At 45.8% G+C, this 18658-nt stretch overlaps 1 protein-coding gene across 7 annotated transcripts in view; it reads left to right on the top strand.

Annotated features, from left to right (window-relative positions):
• The window catches only part of ULK1 (unc-51 like autophagy activating kinase 1), a 104040-nt gene that overhangs the window by 5098 nt on the left and 80284 nt on the right, over positions 1-18658 (top strand). For all 7 annotated transcript variants that reach the window (XM_050923479.1, XM_050923478.1, XM_050923476.1 and 4 more), the window contains exon 4: positions 17821-17853. In XM_050923479.1, coding sequence (XP_050779436.1) covers positions 17821-17853 — 33 coding nt within the window. The remainder of the gene's footprint in view (positions 1-17820; positions 17854-18658) is intronic.

Genomic DNA, 18658 nt, shown 5'->3' with positions numbered 1-18658 from the left:
AATGCAATATAAATGTGTGGACGGGAAGAAGGAGAGAGCGCTTTTACAGTGGAGAAAGTACTGTAGTTTGACTCAATGATCTTTCAAGACACACAGATTTTTGCTCCTGTTTAAAACTCCTAGGGGAGAGCATCCTTTTCATTATCTTTCCAAAGCCCACTCATTTTATTGACCACCATTTCCTGGCTCCAGCTGCTTTCAGAAAACTTCTCTTGTGTCTCTGTGCTTAAGCCATGGATAGACCTTTTGTGCTGCTACCCCTTTACCTTTGTCCAATGGAGTTCAAACAGAGGTGCCTCTGGTTTATAGTATATGCTGCCAATCTGCTGATGTATCCTAAAAGCCTCATCAGATAGGAAATAGAGGTCTTCAGGCTCTTTTTAAAGAGAGCAGAATGGGGTGTCACTCCTCAGGGCTGGAGGGAAGGGCAGTCTAAAGAGACAAGGATTTGGAGATAATGATGGCTTAGCGACATAAGAATCAGGATTGGCGATAACTAGGCTCCTTAGAACCAGGGGTTCGGCACCCATGTGTGGATCAACTCAACTTCCTCTGTTTGAGGCTAATAAATTGAAATCCATGTAACTTGCTGGATGGGGAAACCTGTGTGATGAGACCTTTGGCCGTGGCTACATTCAAAAATTTAAAGCGCTCCCGCAGCAGCGCTTTGAAGTGTGAGTGTAATCGCCACACCAATGCTGGGAGAGAGCTCTCCCAGCCCTGCAGGTACTCCACCTCCCCGAGGGGATTAGTTTACAGTGCTGGGAGCACAGCTCCCAGCGCTGGGGCACTGTTTACACTGGCGCTTTACAGCGCTGTATCTTGCAGCGCCCAGGGGGGTGTTTTTTTCTCCCCCTCTGAGCGAGAAAGTTGCAGAGCTATAAAGCGCCAGTGTAGCCATAGCCTTAGAAATTGAGGGGGATGAATATTCAGCTGTGGTGAAGGAGCAGTTGAGAGGAATGGGAATGGTTACCGTACCTCTGAGTCTGCCTGATCTTGGGAGTGCTCTGTCCTGGGCTGCTTCCTGCCAGCACTAGTTTAAAGAGCCTGCAGGCTGTTGGTGGTGCCTGGGGTCACTAGGACACAGGAAAGCGTGGGTTGTGCTTTGTCCCCTGTGCCAGCTGCTCGGAGCGGTGGTGATATAGGTGTTGTGCCACCTGAAGGTTTCCCTGTGCTGGGGTGATTTCCCTGTGAGCAGCTCTGCTGGCTTCAGGGCAGCTTGTGCCGGTAATACACTGCAAAGTTGCCCTAACATCTACCCCAATGTCCTATACCCGTCTGGTCTGCGTAGACGCTAATGATCTTGTTAAATATCAGGGAGTAGCCGTGTTAGTCTGTATCCACAAAAACAACGAGGAGTCCGGTGGCACCTTAGAAACTAACGGATTTATTTGGGCATAAGCTTTCATAGGTAAAAAACCCCTACTTCTTCAGATGATCTTGTCCTTTGCGAAGAGAAGAGTTTGCTATGTAGATGCGATTACTAATCGCATTTGGGACATACACCTAATCATGCTGTTACTCCCACAGGGGACCTACTTAAGTAAGGGAGTTATTAATATTTTCAGTAATTTGGTGTGTCCATCACTGCAGCATCAGGCACAACACAGGGAAAGCAAATGTAACCCACACACCTCCGGAGTGTGGTGTTCTGTCCTGTCTAGTGGCACCAAGACCACTCAGAGAGAGAGAGAGAGATTAATGAGTTTGTTCTACAGTCTTAGCTAACAGCCAGTTGGCTTTTAGCGCGTGTGGCAGAGGCTCATACACTAAGCTGCAGAGGTCCCAGGTTCGATCCCGCCTGCCGACAACCAGGGTCTGTCAGCGTTTCACAAACATCGCCCACTAACTAGGAATTGGAAAAGAGACCCTGCCTTAGTTCCCCACACTACCGCAAAGGCTTGGCCGAAAGATTGCACCTCTCATTGGTTTCTGAAAAAGCAAGTATCGGAGGGTAGCCGTGTTAGTCTGGATCTGTAAAAAGCAACACAGAGTCCTGTGGCACCTTATAGACTAATGGAGGTATTGGAGCATAAGCTTTCGTGGGTGAATACCCACTTCGTCAGAACCATTCACATCTCAACTGCTAGAAGAGGGCCTCACCCTCTCTGATTGAACTAACCTCGTTATCTCCAGACTGATTCTCGCCTGCATACTTATACCTGCCTCTGGAAATTTCCATTACATGCGTCTGACAAAGTGGGTGTTCACCCACGAAAGCTTATGCTGGAAAAGCAAGGAAATTCCACCACTTGGATCGAATGAAAAGGAGACAGAGCTGAGTGGCATCAGCCATACTGATGGCCCTGCAGGACCAAACTTCCTTGCGGGACTCATGCACACTGAACAGATCATGGGGCAACCGGATGAAAGGCTGCATGAGAGAAGGCCATTGGGCTAGATGATCAGATATCCAGTGCCAAACTCGGAAAGGCACAAAGCCAGCAAAGAATGACATCATTCTCTTCTTCTGGAGCCTGCTTGTCAGGCAGCAGTGCCTCACAGTCAGTGGGATCAAAGGCTAAAATTAGTTGGGTGCCTGAATGGTGTCCTTTGCCAGAAGGAGATTGGCCAAGTGTGCAGCTTTGGTGGTTTGCTCGCACCTTGTGTGTGATTTCCTGCCCCCCCCACCTTGTAGGCTCAATCCTTTTAACTTGAAAATGGTTTTGTGTGACCTTGTTGTCCTTGGGCTTATCCTCATGCACAGCAGGGACCTGCTGCATTGCTCTGGTGTCCTTTATGGTGTTGGCCAAGTCCTGTATCACCAGCCAAAAAGCCACCGCTGTGCCTGGCAGTCTCAGATGCCAGCTAACATTGGGTTTTTTGCTCTTGAAGAATTACTTTTTGACATTTGTGTCTCAGGACACAGGACTCCAGTATGCCATTTGAACTCACTAAAAAAATATGCTTTGCCTGAGAGGTGGCACTTCTGAGGTCATTCAGGCCCATCTAAACCCTTCTCTTATTCTGTTCCGAAGTGAAGTTGGCATATCGCCTTGTGAGTTGGGCGTCTCATGCAGGCATATCTGGATGGCCAAACAATCTTCTCTGTGCCTCAGTTGTGGATGGGAATCCCTGCTATGCATGGCCACCCTGTCCTTCTGCATGCAGGAAATACCCTGTTGACTGAAGCAACAAAGAGTCCTGTGGCACCTTATTGACTAACTGTCAATACCCTGTTCAGGGCCACCCAGAGGATTCAGGGGGCCTGGGGCAAAGCAATTTCGGGGGCTCCTTCCATAAAAAAATGTTGAAATACTATAGAATACTATATTCTCACAGGGCCCCTATGGGGCCTGGCAAATTGCCCCACTTCCGCCTCCCCCTTCCCCCCCCGGGTGACCCTGACCCTGTTGACTGAAGATTTGGTCGGGCTTAATTGTGAAAACCTGGTGAAGATTCCATAATCTTGTGGAGGAAGGTCTGAGAGTCTAGGGAATCATCTTTTCTGTATTCAGAGGGGTTTAACTGGTGCATAGGTAACTGTTTGTTTGTTTTTTATAATCTCGTGGAACCAACAAAAACAAATAAATAAATAAAAGGTCTCCTAGGTGTCCACACTCTTCTAAAGGCCAAGGAAACCTCTGGCAAATGTTTCCACTCATTATAACCCTCTGAATAGTGAGGTGATATTCTTTTAGATGGAGTGGCCTTGTTGCAATTTTGAAATTATGATCACTATATTTTATTCACCATGTTCTTATAGTCCGGTGACTGGGCCTTCTACCTGTGTTTTCCTCCCATGACGCTATGTCTCTCACGAGCTGGTGACAGGGAGAGTTAATAGTCTCTGTAGCATCCTTCTAGAAAAGGCAGCATTGCTCAGCTTGTAACGAGAGAGATTAAGGGATGTCTCCAAAGAGTAATTGGAAACTGGAGTGTGGTTGTGTTTTGAACTGGACAGTGAAGCTCCAGTTACTGTTGAGGTGCTGTTCGTTCTGCTGGTGTTTAAGCTGTGTCAGCATTTCCATTATGACAACCTGCACTATGAAATATTTGTGAATGAACTGTAAAAACATTTAGTCTGAATGGGAAGAGCAGGGAGATTTGGAGTTTGAAGGGCAGCCAGTAGCCTATATGGTATTAGAGTCCCAGAGATGGAGACAAGAGGGGAGTGAAGACCCTCCTACCCCACCAGCTCATCTGTGGTGACACTTTGCACCCAAGAGGAAGGGGTTGGAAAAGGAAGCTGTGGTCTATGGAGAGCAAAGTGCTTGTAACTCCCTGGAGAAAGGTAAGATGGACAGCCCTCAAGGGAGAAGTGGGACCCTATAAAAAGGCTGGATAGAGAGAGATTTTTGTGTCTCATTTATTTTTGTTTGGGTCTTCTGAGAAGATTTGGCCAGTGGATCAAGTGTCCAGCTCACACATTAATCAAGCAGATCACAAACATTATCTTTATTTTACAGATGGGAGAAACTGAGTCACAGAGTGCTCATAATCATCCAGCAGACTAGTGGCAGAGCTGGAAAAAGAACCTAGGTCTCCTGAATTCCAGTCTATGTATTATCCTCTAGGCCAGTCATGCTTGAAATGTCATGTCTGGACAGTTTGAGCATCTAGCTGCCTTGTAGCCAGTAAAGAAATTAGCATCAGGACAACAGGAGGAATTAAGTCACCTGAGCTAGCATCTTAGTAATCAACTAGACATTAAGCATCACTTGTAGGGAATGAAAGATGCTGAATTTAAAGCCATTATAGATCTTATTAAGCAAAGTGTCTTACATCTACAACAAAGGAAAGCCTTCCAGCCCGTTCCAGTCCATCTTTGTGTTCCCAGATGATGGTGAGTGGGGGCTGCTGGTGGGATGAGAAATCACACGGCAGATATTGAGAGGTGAAGTAGCATGTACACAGAGGCAAAAAGATGTAGCGCCAATTTGTAGTTATGTAACCAATAGAGTCTCTAATCCCTTCTTAATGTGCACGTCGCCAACAAGTGGGGAATCGTACTGCCTGGAGGCTTTTTCAGGCTGGTCCGAATGTGTTTTCCTGTGAAAATCTAGTCAGCGTGTGATGTATCTTGTAATGCAGCAGCAGCCAGCAAAGGAACAATGAGACGAGTTATTTCTTCTCTCCCATTTTTTGCTGTTAAACTGCTGGACGTTTCAGGCTCTGCTTCTCTCTGGCTTCTGACTGTCAGTTTTCTCATATACAAAGGCCCAGACTTGTTCTAAGGGAGAATCTTGTTTCTTTGTTATAATCAGTATTTCACAATGACATGAAGTATGTTTGATTTCCAGAAACAGACATTTGAAAACTATGTAGTAAATAGACATAAAAAGGGAAATTTACAAAGGCCAGTTAGTCAACCAACTCTCATTGACAGTCCAGTCGGAGTTGGGCAAATTACTCCCAGTAGTGCCTTTGAAAATCTCCCCCAAATGTCTGATAGATTAGATTAAATTAGTTTAGGCCCAGTGTTTAGGATTTGCCATATAAGACAGAAAAATTTTTTACAGGGCCTATTAACAGAACTATGCTTATGAGATCTATAACCAGACCTTCGAGGAAAACAACTCTTTGTTTGGATTTAAATATACCTCCAGGATATTTGCAATGGAAAGGATTCAGTATTGTGTTAGTGCAGCAGAATCAGAAGGAGAAACTGACCAGTGTAGTCTCACCACCTGATTACGCAGTGCCCTGTGCCTTGCGTAGGCACTTACGCCAGTGCCAAATAGCACCAGTCTGACTTGGTAGCATTTTACACACGTTGCCCCAGCGTGAATCACTGCTCCAGGTGGAGAGGAGTGGGCTTGAGCTCTGTAACCTGAGTGATATCCAGAAAGGAAATACAGAATAAATAGAGAAAAGCAAATTAGATTTTCTGGTTTTTAGGATCACTGTTTTGAAAATTTTGCTCTAACGCAGGGATTTCAATCTACACATTACTTGGTTTGAACGGGAGAGATTTCTTTGTACAAATATTGAATGCACCATATTAAGAAACATCTGTTTTTATTAGCAAACAGACAACTCCCTTTCCCACCCTAATATCAGAGCGCTGGAAAGTCCCAGCTGGTTCAGGGTGCTGCTACTTTTTCCTTAGACAAACTTCCTGCCCTTTCACAGCTGCTTTAACGATTATACCACATGCTCTCGGACATTACTGCTACTGTAATAACTGGCCAGCTGAGGGCACCAGCTGGTACAAGTGGCATCTCAGTAAGCCCCTGAGATGAAGAAACGTAGCTCCTGTAAGAAGCCACTGTCCCAGGAAGTGGGAGTCTTGAACACGCTCTGACACATGCTTTCTCCTGTAAGCGGTAGCTTAATATCATCTGCATCTCGGCAGGACTATGGCATCCTGTCAAAGTTTGCCACTTCTTCTGTGGGTTCTTGCTGCGACACGTTACGCTGTTTTGTTTTTTTTTGTTCCTGTGGTTTGTGTCATAGGCCTGGTCCACACTACAGCGTTAAATCGATTTAAACAGCGTTAAATCGATTTAACGCTGTACCCGTCCACACTACAAGGCACTTAAAATAGATTTTAAGGGGTCTTAAAATCGATTTCTGTAATCCTGCTCAACCAGAGGAGTAACCCTAAAATCGATATTACTATATCGATTTAGGGTTAGTGTGGACGGAAATCGAAGTTATTGGTCCCATTCTTTTACTGAGCTACCCAGAGTGCACCGCTCCGGAAATCGATGGTAGCCTGGGACCATGGACGCACACCACCGAAGTAATGTGCCCTAGTGTGGATGCGTAAAATCGATTTTATAAAACCTATTTTATAAAATCGATTTTATTAATTTCGATTTTACTCTGTAGTGTGGACGTGGCCATAGAAGTGTCTCCGATGCAGCTTCCGGTGGTTGCTTTAGGCCAGTAGTTCCCAACCTTTTTCGTCTGGCAGGCACCAGACAATGAGCCACGGAGGACGGTGGCGGTGGACGGGCATCCGTCGAAATTCTGCTGACAAGCGGCAATGTCAACAGGCGTCGCCGCTGAAATGCTACCGACAAGCTGCATCATCCAGAGGCATCACTGCCAAAATACCGCTGAAAATCAGCGGTATTTCGGTGGCGACGCCTCTGGATGACGCACTTGTTGGCGGCATTTTGGCGGATGCTTGTTCGCCGGCCAGTATGCAGGCGTGCTTAGATGCCCCGGCGGGCACCATGGCTCCCGCGGGCGCGCGCGGGCACCGCGTTGGGGACCCCTGCTTTAGGCGCTTGTTCCATAAAGGCCAAGGCATGTTCTGAGGGAGAGTCTTGTTTTAATGTTTGGGGCTGACATGAAGTCTTCAGTCACTGAACAAGGTTTACCCAGGGCTTGAAATCTCAGGAATTTGTTAGAAGTGCTGCTTAAAACTTCTGTCAGACCAGGGATTGAGTGTCTGTTCAAGGTCTACAGTGCAATGTGAGCCTAGGGTTCAAACTCAGGCTCAGGCCTAACCACCCTTCCATCTAAACACAAATTGTGCTAACCCACAGCTCAGACCCCAGACACTCTGGAGGAAGAGGGTCTGAGCCTGAGTCCAGCCGGGACCCAGGGTTCAAGCCCTATTGCTTTGCAGTATAGACACAGCACCACTGGACTTGTGCTGTGGGACTCCATTGAAAGTATCACACGTGCCAATTTTCTTTGTCCTCTGGACGATCAAGTTTGGTGGACAGTCAAGTTTTCCCACACTGCACTGCCAACAAAGGACTAGAGTGGCCACATATTGGGGGAGTGCTTGTGGGTGGTTGGACTCAGGTCTGCATGGTGCAGTATAGATGCTGGAGTCCCTGGTTGGGATCCAGGGTTCAACAATTCCTAAACTGGGGTTACAAGAGTGTAGACACTGAAGCCCTATGTTAACAAATCCTGGGTCTGCTAACTCAAGTTCTACTAACCCTGGGCTTACATTGCAGGGTAGATATATCCTGACAGGCTACTAGCGCCTGGAGAAGTCGAGACTCTTGTTTGAAGGGATGGCTACATTTTGGAAGACTTGTGTTGGTCAGAAGATGATGGATGGTCTCCTTCAGGTGAACTGAGGTTTCATCTGATTGGGGGCCACCAGGAAAGCAGAATGGTGTTGCTTTCATTTGGCTAAGCTGGTTATTATGTCGTCTTGTGAATAATAATTAAATGACATTACGCTATTTATCTTGAGGGGTTTTCAACCAACATGCAACCAGACACTGAGGACAGCTGCCTATGTGGAGCACTTTCCTTCTTTTCATGAAATCCACTTAGAAACTTGAGAATTGTTTTTCCTATTGACTTTGGGTAACGTTGTCCCATTGGTTTTGCAAGGAGAGGGTACATGGTGTGTGGAAGGGACACCACTGCTTTATACTCCTGCTGATCCCACAGAAGCCCATCTACTTGGGTTCCCTGAGATCTGCAGGGGCAAGTGGAGGTGGCACTGTTCCTTTTTCTAATCACCTCCGTGCGTCAGGACCTTCCTTCCGCCAAGAAGTGTTCTGGGTCCAGCTGTCACTGAGGGAGATGGGAATGTGCGGGCAGAGTGTGGCCGAGAGTCAGCATGGAAGTGTAATGCTGACAGATCCCAGTTGTCGGTGGGTGGGATCGAACCTGGGACCTCTGGAGCTTAGTGCATGAGCCTCTACCGCCTGAGCTAAAAGCCAACCGGCTCTTACCTAAGGCTGTAGAGCAGACTCATTTTAACTCTCTCTAAGTGGTCTTGGTGCCACTCGACGGGACAGAACACCCCACCCAGAAGGTGTGTGGGTTACGGAAGCACAACTCCTCTGTGCAGGTGGTTGCAGGACTCTCACAACCCAATAAGATCTGGCACTGAGGTATTTGGTGTAATGCCCTGATTCTTTTGCAAACCAAAGCTCTGGATCTGGATATCCCTGAAGTTTGGATCCGAACTCTTGTACCTTGGTCAAGAGAAGGCTTTTCTAGTTGGCTAGCGTGAGTCTTAATTAGGGCTGAATTTGGAGTATGCTGGGCCTGGATCCACCAAAACACTGAAAAATGCCCTCCAGGATGGCGAGTGGAGTCTGTTATGTGACTTCCAGCTGCTCTCTGCTTTCCACCCCCCACATAAGCTCTTTTGCTTCCTGGAGTATATGAGGTGATATGAGTATGTCTCCTCCTCCCAGTGTAGGACTTCTGCAAGAAGCAGGTGGCAGCCTTACTGCCTGCTGCATGCTTGGTGGTGCATTGCTGGTCCACTCCAGCTGCAGAGCCTGGGTCACAAAGGTCCTTCCTGAAACTTGCCTGCTGTTGATATGTCTTTAAAGCTGTGTGTGGTTGCAGTGGCACTGTCATGTTACCATATATCTATCTGTGCAGAGAGAATGTTGCATTCTTGTAAACCAGTTAATATTAACTTACTGATTTCTCCGCTTTGTGTCTCCCCTCCCCCCCACGTTTGTTTGTTTTGCATCTAAATGAATGTTTGCCTTCCCAATAGCTTGTCTAAAAATATTCCTCAATTCTTTACTGTCAGGGAAATGAAGGAGGTGCATGGTAGGAGCAAGGTGCGGGTGGGAGCCATGTGGACCAACGGGGTAGCATGGTCACTCTCCATGGTGTTGCTGCATGTTAGACCAAAAGTCCTGTGAATGTTCTCCAGCTGTGTTTATTTTACAGCTACTTAGAGAAAGATGGTTATTGATAAGTGCTCCTGCTATTCAGATCAATGTGGCTATTCTCTTATCTTGCTTCAGTCCAAATGCTTGCATCAAGATAGAGCAACAACACCAGCCTTCCCTCCTCTTTCTAGAGGGTAGTCTATTCAGTCCCAGCTCAGAGGGTGGGAGGAGCGAGGTTTAACCATTTAGAGACATTCCCTCCTGTCTAAGGATGTAGCAGGTGCAGCTGCCAGGTTCCATTACCCAAATCAATCCAGCTGGTAACAGGGACCTACATACTAGCTGCAGGCTTTTCAGGCAGCCAGGAGACAGGACCTGCTAAGTGAGGGTTCCTTTCTCTATCTACAGATGATTTAGATTCGCTCCCACAATCTTCCTGACACTGAACCAGCTGCTGAGTGGAAGGAGAAAGATGAAAACACTATGGGTTTGTCTATGCTACAGTTACACCCCTGCTTCTGGCCCATATCAGGTGACTTGAGCTCGTGGGGCCGCGGGGCTGTAATATTTCAGTGTAGACGCTCGGGCTGGAGCCTGAGCTCTGTGACCATGCCCCCCTTGCATCTACACGGCACTTCCGCAGCCTGACACAGGCCAGCCATGGGTGTTTACCCACATACTTACTGTGTTCCAGAGGCAGCCACGGCACCAGGGTCCACTGATTACACCAACAAAAGAAAAAGGTGCGGTGTGGTGCAGGGCCCATCCACAGGGTCCCTGCAGAGAGCTGGGGGGGAGGGGTGGTGGTAATGTTAGGTGGTGGTTTTTTGTTTTGAAATTCAGCTTGTATCGAAGGTTATCTTTCCCCACACCCATTTAGTAACCCTCAGGCTGGGCTCTGAACTATATTGTAGGCTTCTCCTTTTGTTGGTGCAATCAGTGGGCCCTCATGTGAATCTCATTCATAATAGATGGCCTATATATCCCTGGCTATCTTTACTCAGCAGCTGTCTCCAGATAGTTTGGGAGGCCAGGGCAAGCAGCACATTCTGCATCTGTTGTAAGAGGCAGGAGCCTTCGCAGTGAGAGGAAAAGCTCCCAAGCCAGGAGGTCCTTTGTATCTGGGTTTGTCTGTTGGAGCTGATGGGGTGTTGGCTGCACGATCCATCTCCATAAGATTCCTTTCCACACATGAGTAGAAGTATTCCTGTTAGCAAGGCTACTTTCAGTGCTCTGGGCTGACTGTGGAACTGTATTTGTCCTGTAAAAGAGACTGTATCAATAGGAAAAGTTTCCAGAAACTATACTTCATGGCCAATAAAGTGACAACCTCTCAGTGACTGTTTTATTAGCTAGACGGTTTTTGATGTGGACTGTGCTTTGTCATTCATCAATTCTCGTCTATGGGAACTGCTTTGTCAAACGTTTGGTTATGTACAGTAATGGTAGCTGTTCTGCCTGTGTGATCTTTTCTAGGCAGAGGTGGGTGGTTCGGGTAATTTCCAGGATAGGTTGTGTCTCCATTTGTTACTGACTCCATCCTGAATAGACTATCTCTGTAAATATAGGTCCTGATCCAAGCCCATTGAAGTCAATGGAAAGGCACTCATTGAGTTCAGTGGAAGTTGGATCAGGTGCCGAATGCTTTTGTGAGGTACTTGATTGACAGCTCTGGAAGCTGAAGTATTCTAGGTCATCTCCACCAGCCTACATAAATGTCTCGCCTAGAGGCGTTGTTGTTTTGCAGTGTGAAAGGAGTTTACACTGGAATCATGTCATAAGGTTGTTTTGAACGTGAAGGTCTTTGTAGTCCACATTTAGTGACAACATTCATGTGTGAATTTTGCATATTGGGGTCGGTTGTGAGATTTGGTCACTGCCAGACTGGTGTAGAGTTCTGTAAGCTGTTACTGTTTTGGTGGTCTCCATGGAATGATTTTAGAGTCTGTGCACACCTGAATTGACTGTTGTCCACATTGTCAAACCATCCTCACGATGGGCCACTGGTGAGTGTGTGTTACTGGTCCCCGCTCTGTGCCTGATGCGCAGAGGATGCAAGTCTGTTAAGGCTCCAGCCACCAGAAGGGATGTCTTGGCTGTCTAGCTCAAACTGTAGCATCTCCTGCTATTAGCTCTGGAGGCCCTGTGTTCAGTCCCTGCTGTGTCAACCAAGATGGTGGCCATCATGCTGGGCATCTCTGAGGGGAGACTAAGGATATGCTTGGCATCAGTCTGACCTACCCCCTCATTTCCCCACAGTAGTCTGTTCAAGTCAGTGCTGAGACCCATTAATGGCAGATTTTTCTCTCCTTTGACTTCTAGTTTGTGTCTGAGAAAGAGGAAGTTTTAACAATAGGCCCCATACAGCAATCCCTGGTGACTTTCAAGATCTGGACTTTGTAGCTGTCAAATGTTTTAAATTCCTGATGACAAAGTTTTTTAATACAGGATTCAAAAGGCATTTACACAAAGGCACTGAGCGTGTGAACTTCCTTGTCCATGCTGCTGCTTTGTATTTCTTTTCTACTCTGTTCAAACTTACTAAGGTCTTTCTATGAAAGGAAAGGTGGGCCGTATATTTTTTCTTGTCTCCTGTTATCACCAGTCCCATACAGACCAGTGGAAATAGTACATTATTGAATGGGGTTGTCATAGTTGTAAGAAAAAAGACACCTCTACCTTTTGTCTCCTAACCATTGTGTTAAATTTGGCTGTAGGCAGGCACCAGGATAGAGGCAGGAGAATGATGGCATTATGAGAGCAAACATCCTTGATAGTTGTTTTTTTTTTTTTTTTTTTTTTAAAGTAGTGGTATGAGGATTACAAACTAGGTCAGGAAAAACTAATTTTGATACGTCTACTTCACTTCTGATATGCCTCCTTCCAATCTGTCTGGAAGGGGAATTTAAAGGGTCATGATATTGTTAGGCCTTAGATGTTGTAACAAATTGAACCATCCTTGATAGTTTCCATAACTGTACCACATTACTTTAAGGATTCCAGCACAGTGCTGGTCTACAGCAACTTCTGCTGCACTGCTTAATTAAAATCCTATTTCCTTAACTATTGGTTTGTCTCTCCCAGTGCATGTGTGTTGGTTTGCAGACAGTAGATGGTCTGTCAGTAACTATTTCCCTCCCCTTTCCTTATTTTTAACACCAATTAAAGAGAAACTTCACTGCTAGAGTCTCTAATGGCAGAACTACAAATTGGGCCACAATCCAGGGTGATTCATAGTCCTGCTGAACGCCTTTGGCGGTATCCTTCTGACACGACACCTGTACGCATATGGCGTGGAAGTGGATTACAGTCAGTGAGCTGCTGTTGCCTGAGAAGAGGGCAGAAGCGAAGGTGCTGTCTCCATGTATTTTTTTTCCTCAACTAGTGGCAAAATTAGCTGCTGCTACAGAAACTGGCAAACGTGAGCAAGAGGCCGTAAGCAGAGCACCCTCAGTGGCTTTTTTACACTAGCTCTGCAATGGAATAATGACCTGGAATAATATTCTCGGGATTAACATGCAAGTGAATGTTCTGGGCACTTCAATTTGCCTCAAAGGGCCCATAGCGGTTGGTAGGCCCGAAGTCTGGCCTGCCATATTTTTCCTTCTTTTGTTTCTTAATGAACAAAACCAACCTGCACTGGAGGGATGACAAGTGAAAGGAAACTGGTTTTTGTTCTGAACGTCGAAGGGAGTTTGTAAATGAGTTTTAGAGGAGAGAATATTAAGAGTCAAACTATCCATCTACTACAATCCCAGTGAGTTTTCCCCAAGCAGACTGTATGACTGTAGTTTGGCAATGGGGATCTTCGGCATGATACCCCACATCTGCCTGACGTAAATAATGCTGTCTAAGGTGGCTAAAAGTAAGGAAGGCCTCCCAGTATCTACTTGCAAACCCCCTCTAGATAACTAAATTTCAAATGCCACTCTGCCCGAAGCCCCATTCAGTTTATTCCCTGACCCCAGACACAGCCCTGCTGCAGAGGAGCTGGGAGCTATGCTCACACAAAATGTTTGCATCATAAGTGGAAGAGTGACATACACACAGCACATTTTGGATTATGAATCTGTAGCTTTTTAAAAAATGGGAACGAGGGGAGACAATTCAACTTTCCATCAGAAATAATGAATGATTGCGCACAATCTTGGCAGGAATTTTGCATCAAACCTGATCTACAGCAGACGTGTCATACTGCTTCCTAACGAGGTTGGAAACACACTGACAATGCTTTCGCTGGAGGAGGGACACTGTATCTCTTAATTAGAGCAGCTAGAAGCTTGCTGTCTGACGAGTGACTTTCAGGTATTTCTTTGCTGCTTCTGCCTCCTAGGCTGAAATGGTAAAACCTGAAGCATAAAGGTCACACTCTGTTGCTAGGCAAGTTGATTGGAGTCTTTCTCCTATCTATCCAGGCACTTATATAGCATCTGAGCTGTATTTAAGTGTCATGTATGCACACCAACTACCGAACCAAATCCCTTTCTGTTACATTTCCACTGACTTGAAAACAAATTACAAAGGTAGAAGACGAAACTGTACAATAACCTAATGGATCTGTCCCATCCATACTAGCTCCTGTCTGTGATCAATTGTAAGAGGGTTTTGCAAGCATATATGGTGCTTAACTTGCATAAACTAGAATATGACTCCATCAGAGGATCTTGGTGTGCTACACTGGTAAAGAATTTATCCTCCCACCACCCTCGCTCATTAAGTAAGCAGCGTTGTTTTACAGGCAGAGAGATTAAGTCACAAAGAGGTTAAAAGGGCCTTGATTCTTTTTTTTTTTTTCAAATGTTCTGGTCTCTCACAGTTTCAGCTGAAGTTCCTGACTGTTGCTGAGTGTTCACACACGGTGTTCAGCATTTCTGAAAATTGGGTGCTGAGTGACTTCTCTGGCTATTCAGGAAGCTTGTATTACACTGGGAATAATCCCCAGACCATCCGACTCCCAGTCAATGCTGGAAGCACAGACCGTTATGAATAGTGTGTGAAAGCAGGTCGGGTTGAAGAGTGCGCTTCTTTTAAATGCATGGGTTGGAATCCAAGCCCTGTCTCGTGCAGTTCTTGTCTTACACAGAAATGCAACAAAGGCGCTCTTGAAAGTATCACAGTAAATTGCTCATGGGCCGAACACAAGAGACCTTTTAAAATTCAGCTTGGCCTGGTAACTGGAGCAGTTGTGAAAGCCGTGAACTGCCAGCCATTGGGTCTGGGGAGCACTTTGGACTTGGGGGGCTGTAGGAACATACACTGCCAGGGTGCTGATCATTTGCATCCCCTCTTAATGCACTGTTGGGGGAAGGCCACTTACTTTGCATGCTTCTGTTTCTTGGCTTCTATGCATGCCAGGTAGTTAAAGGTCAACAAAAATATATTTAACTCTTTCTTGCAGCCCTTGAAACTCTAAATGTCATTTCCACTACACATCTGAACCAGAACTACTAAGAGGTGGGCGAGGCCTTGACAAAAGGAGCTGTTATGATACAGACTGCAGAGTCCTTTGAGCAGGCAGGGATGAAAAGAGCAATGGGGAGGGGCTGAGTCTGCTTTTAAAGCTCAAATTTTGAGGGGGCCGGGGGTGAAGATTGATGCCTTTTGAAGCTGAAGCCCTGCAGAGAGAGGGGAACAGTATAGCAGATGCTGAATGATTTGGTAGCTAAGGCTTTGGCCTGGGACAAGGTAGAGGGGCTTAGTTCCTTACTCTGCCCCAGATGTCAAAGCACTTCCAGGTAGATAAGTCATTGTTTTCAGTGCCCGGTCTTACTGGAGCTGAGAGTGGCTTTTAGGATGTGGACAGATACTTCCTCTGCTTGATTTAAGAGATACCTAGCAAGATCCATTTAAGGAGTCTGTAAATAGATTAGAGATGGGGACCCAGAGGCTGGGATGGTGCAGAAGAGCCTCTGGCTGATGATTATTTAAGGTAATTTTCGGAAGTGACTTTGGTGGCTAAGGCTAATTGAAAGTCAGTGGGACTGATGCCACTAAATTAGGCACTTCTGAAAAATGTTACCCTTAAATTAATAACATTTGTGGGTGTGTTCTTGTACAGGTGCCCAGAGCTTAAAATAGGCATGTTTTTAGCAACTGAATGCCACTGGCTACTCTCATAGTTAGCTTGTCCTGTCCCCACCCTGTGCTGTGTCTTGTCATAGACCTAGACTGTGAGCTCTCAGGGGCAGGGACAGTCTGTGTTTTAGTTGTTTGTACAATTTCTAGCACAATGGAGCTCTGATCGGGGTCCAGAGGCAGTACCTCAATAATCATATGTTAAAGGAGACACAGGAGTGACAAGGAAAAACTAGGGCCATTGTTAAAGAATGAATGTCACATCTACCTTGATAATTGTCCCATTTTTGAAGACCACATTGCTGGTTCCATAGAGGCCTGAGCAGGATTTGAACTCCTCCGGGAATTTGGAAAAGCATGTGTCTTTGGTTCAGTCTGGGTTGCCCGACTCTGATAGAAAATACTAGTGTACCTACTATTATCATGGTTCTTCTGAATCTGTTACTTCCTTCATAATGCCTGTCTGGCTTTTGCTGGGGAAAGGAGGTTGAGAATAACCCATTCATCAGAGGGTAGTAAGGATAACACCTTTGGCCTACCTGCTCATGGTAATTCCATGTACACCGCTACCTCGATATAACACCACCCGATATAACACGAATTCGGATATAACGCGGTAAAGCAGTACTCCGGGGGGGGCGGGGCTGCACACTCCAGTGGATCAAAGCAAGTTCAATATAACATGGTTTCACCTATAACGCGGTAAGATTTTTTGTCTCCCAAGGACAGTGTTATATCGAGGTAGAGGTGTAATTAGGAGTGAGAAGCTGCTAGCACTGAATTACTGTGTAAATAGCTGCTCCCTTCAAGGTATTCTTCTTAACAGCCTTCTCCGGTCTTAACACTGCTCCAGAGGGCCCCATACTTGTATGCAGTGTACAAAGCCAAGACAGGAGACTGATGAAGATGGCATTTTTAAGGCGGGAGAGAGCATTCCAAGGCAGTGCACATACCAAACTTTAGAAGAACAGCTGTCCATTTGGGATTTGATGCCTCACTTGGCTCTCACAAAGTTCCACATTTGGAGAGAACCTTAGCCACATGCAGACATCAAGCGTTTTAATGTGTTGGTGTCTTTAAATATTGCTCTATGTTCATGTTTATTTAGAAATAAGGCAAAAAAGCTACACTGCTGAAGCAAGATTACGATTTGAACTTGCAATCTGTGTGAACCAGGATTCCCTGGTGCCTTGCTTACATTGTAAGGCCTCAAAGGAAAGGCCAAATGCCATCAGCAGTCTGGGAAGTGCTGGTTTTCTGTATGTCCTTGATTACTGAGTCATGTTAGCCAGGATGGGAAAGGAATGGTGTCCCTAGCTTCTGTTTGTCAGAGGGTGATGATGGACAGCAGGAGAGAGATGACTTGATCATTACCTGTTAGGTTCACTCCTGGGGCACCTGGCATTGGCCATTGTCAGTAGATAGGATACTGGGCTGGATGGACCTTTGGTCTGACCCAGTATGGCCATTCTTATGTTCTTATGTTGTTTTTAGAATGAAATGTGTCTCAGAATCTTACCTGCATCTTAGCTACTGGTTCAGGGGCTGATTCTTTAGTAGCTCCTGGAATCCTTTATCTCGCCCCCTCCCCCCCCACGAACTCCTTTAAGATAAATTTTAATTAGAACTGTCTCCAACCAAAAGCCCAAGATTTGAACACTTTGAACTTGATAGGAGTTTAGATCAACATTTGCGTTCTGCCCTCCAACCTCCACAATTGGCAAAACCGAGACTTTTCCTTCAAACACACCTGAGCTGGGGGGGTTTGCAGTGCAGATCCCAATTCTGTGTCTCAGCAGCACCTCCAATTCTGAGCTAAGTGCACGTTTCCTTACCCCTTCCTCTTCCCTCATATAGGTGCTCCTTGTATGGAAATAGCTGCTGGTAATCCCTGGGAGCCCTAAAGGAGTACCAGGACCAAAGCTGGAAGAAGAGACTTGCATTGTTAAAGGGATGTGCTCTCAGAAATGGATAACTTGCTCAAATCTGTGTGAAGTACTTGGCACTTACATAGCGTTTTCATTATCACATGTCATCTTCATGAATTAATCCTCATAACACCCATTGCAAGGAAGATATGTGATAGTTTCCCATCCCTGGTTTGGGGATTATGAGGCAGAGATGAGGTTTTACCCCCCAAAACTACTAACTTACTTTTTTCCTTCAGGTGCACAATGGCTTTAACTTTTCTGATCTTCAAATGCTTAAATCTTCTTTTGTTTTTTTCCTTTTCCCCCAGGAAATGGCAAACTCTGTCTACTTGGTTATGGAGGTGAGCTATTCTGATACACTGACAAAGTGGACAGACCTTTTATTTGGATAGGGTTTCTCCTGTTTCGTGGTCTAGTTGGAGTGCCTCTTGCTATCGATCTGCAGGTGCACGTCCGTGAGGCTGAAGGGGGTGTGTGAAGTGCGCTAAGTGTGACGGGTTGGATCATGGAAACCCCCTTCGGGCTGCCAACTGATGTGCCAAGGCTACTTCTGCCCCTACTTTCCCTGCAGGCCTGGGACTCCAGCACCCTGTCTTGTTGAGCCAGACATGCCAGTCTGCTCCAACACAGACCCAGGGTCTGAACCTCGTGTCCCAAAGCTGCAGACTTAACTGAAAGCAGCTTAAGAAGTGTACCTATCTTTAACACTCAGATGCCCAACTCCCAATGGGGTCCAAACCCGAAATAAATCCATTTTACCCTGTATAAAATTATACAGGGTAACTCATAAATTGTTTGCTCTCTAAAACACTGATAGAGAGGTATGCACAGCTGTTCGCCCCCTCCCCCAGGTATTAATACATACTCTGAGTTGATTAATAAGTAAAAAGTGATTTTATTAAAAACAGAAAGTAGGATTTATGTAGTTCAAGTAATAGCAGACAGAACAAAGTGAATTACCAAGCAAAATAAAATAGAATGCGCAAGTCTGTCTAATATAGTAAGAAAACTGAATACAGATAAAAACCTCACCTCAGAGGAATTCCAATAAGCTTCCTTTTACAGACTAGTCTCCTTCTCGTCTGGTTTCAGCAATCACTCGCACCCCAGTAGTTACTGTCCTTTGTTCCAGTTTCTTTCAGGTAT

Source organism: Gopherus flavomarginatus, chromosome 15 (assembly GCF_025201925.1).
Source record: "Gopherus flavomarginatus isolate rGopFla2 chromosome 15, rGopFla2.mat.asm, whole genome shotgun sequence".
NCBI lineage: Eukaryota > Metazoa > Chordata > Testudines > Testudinidae > Gopherus > Gopherus flavomarginatus.
This window is presented reverse-complemented; position numbering and strand designations above follow the sequence as displayed.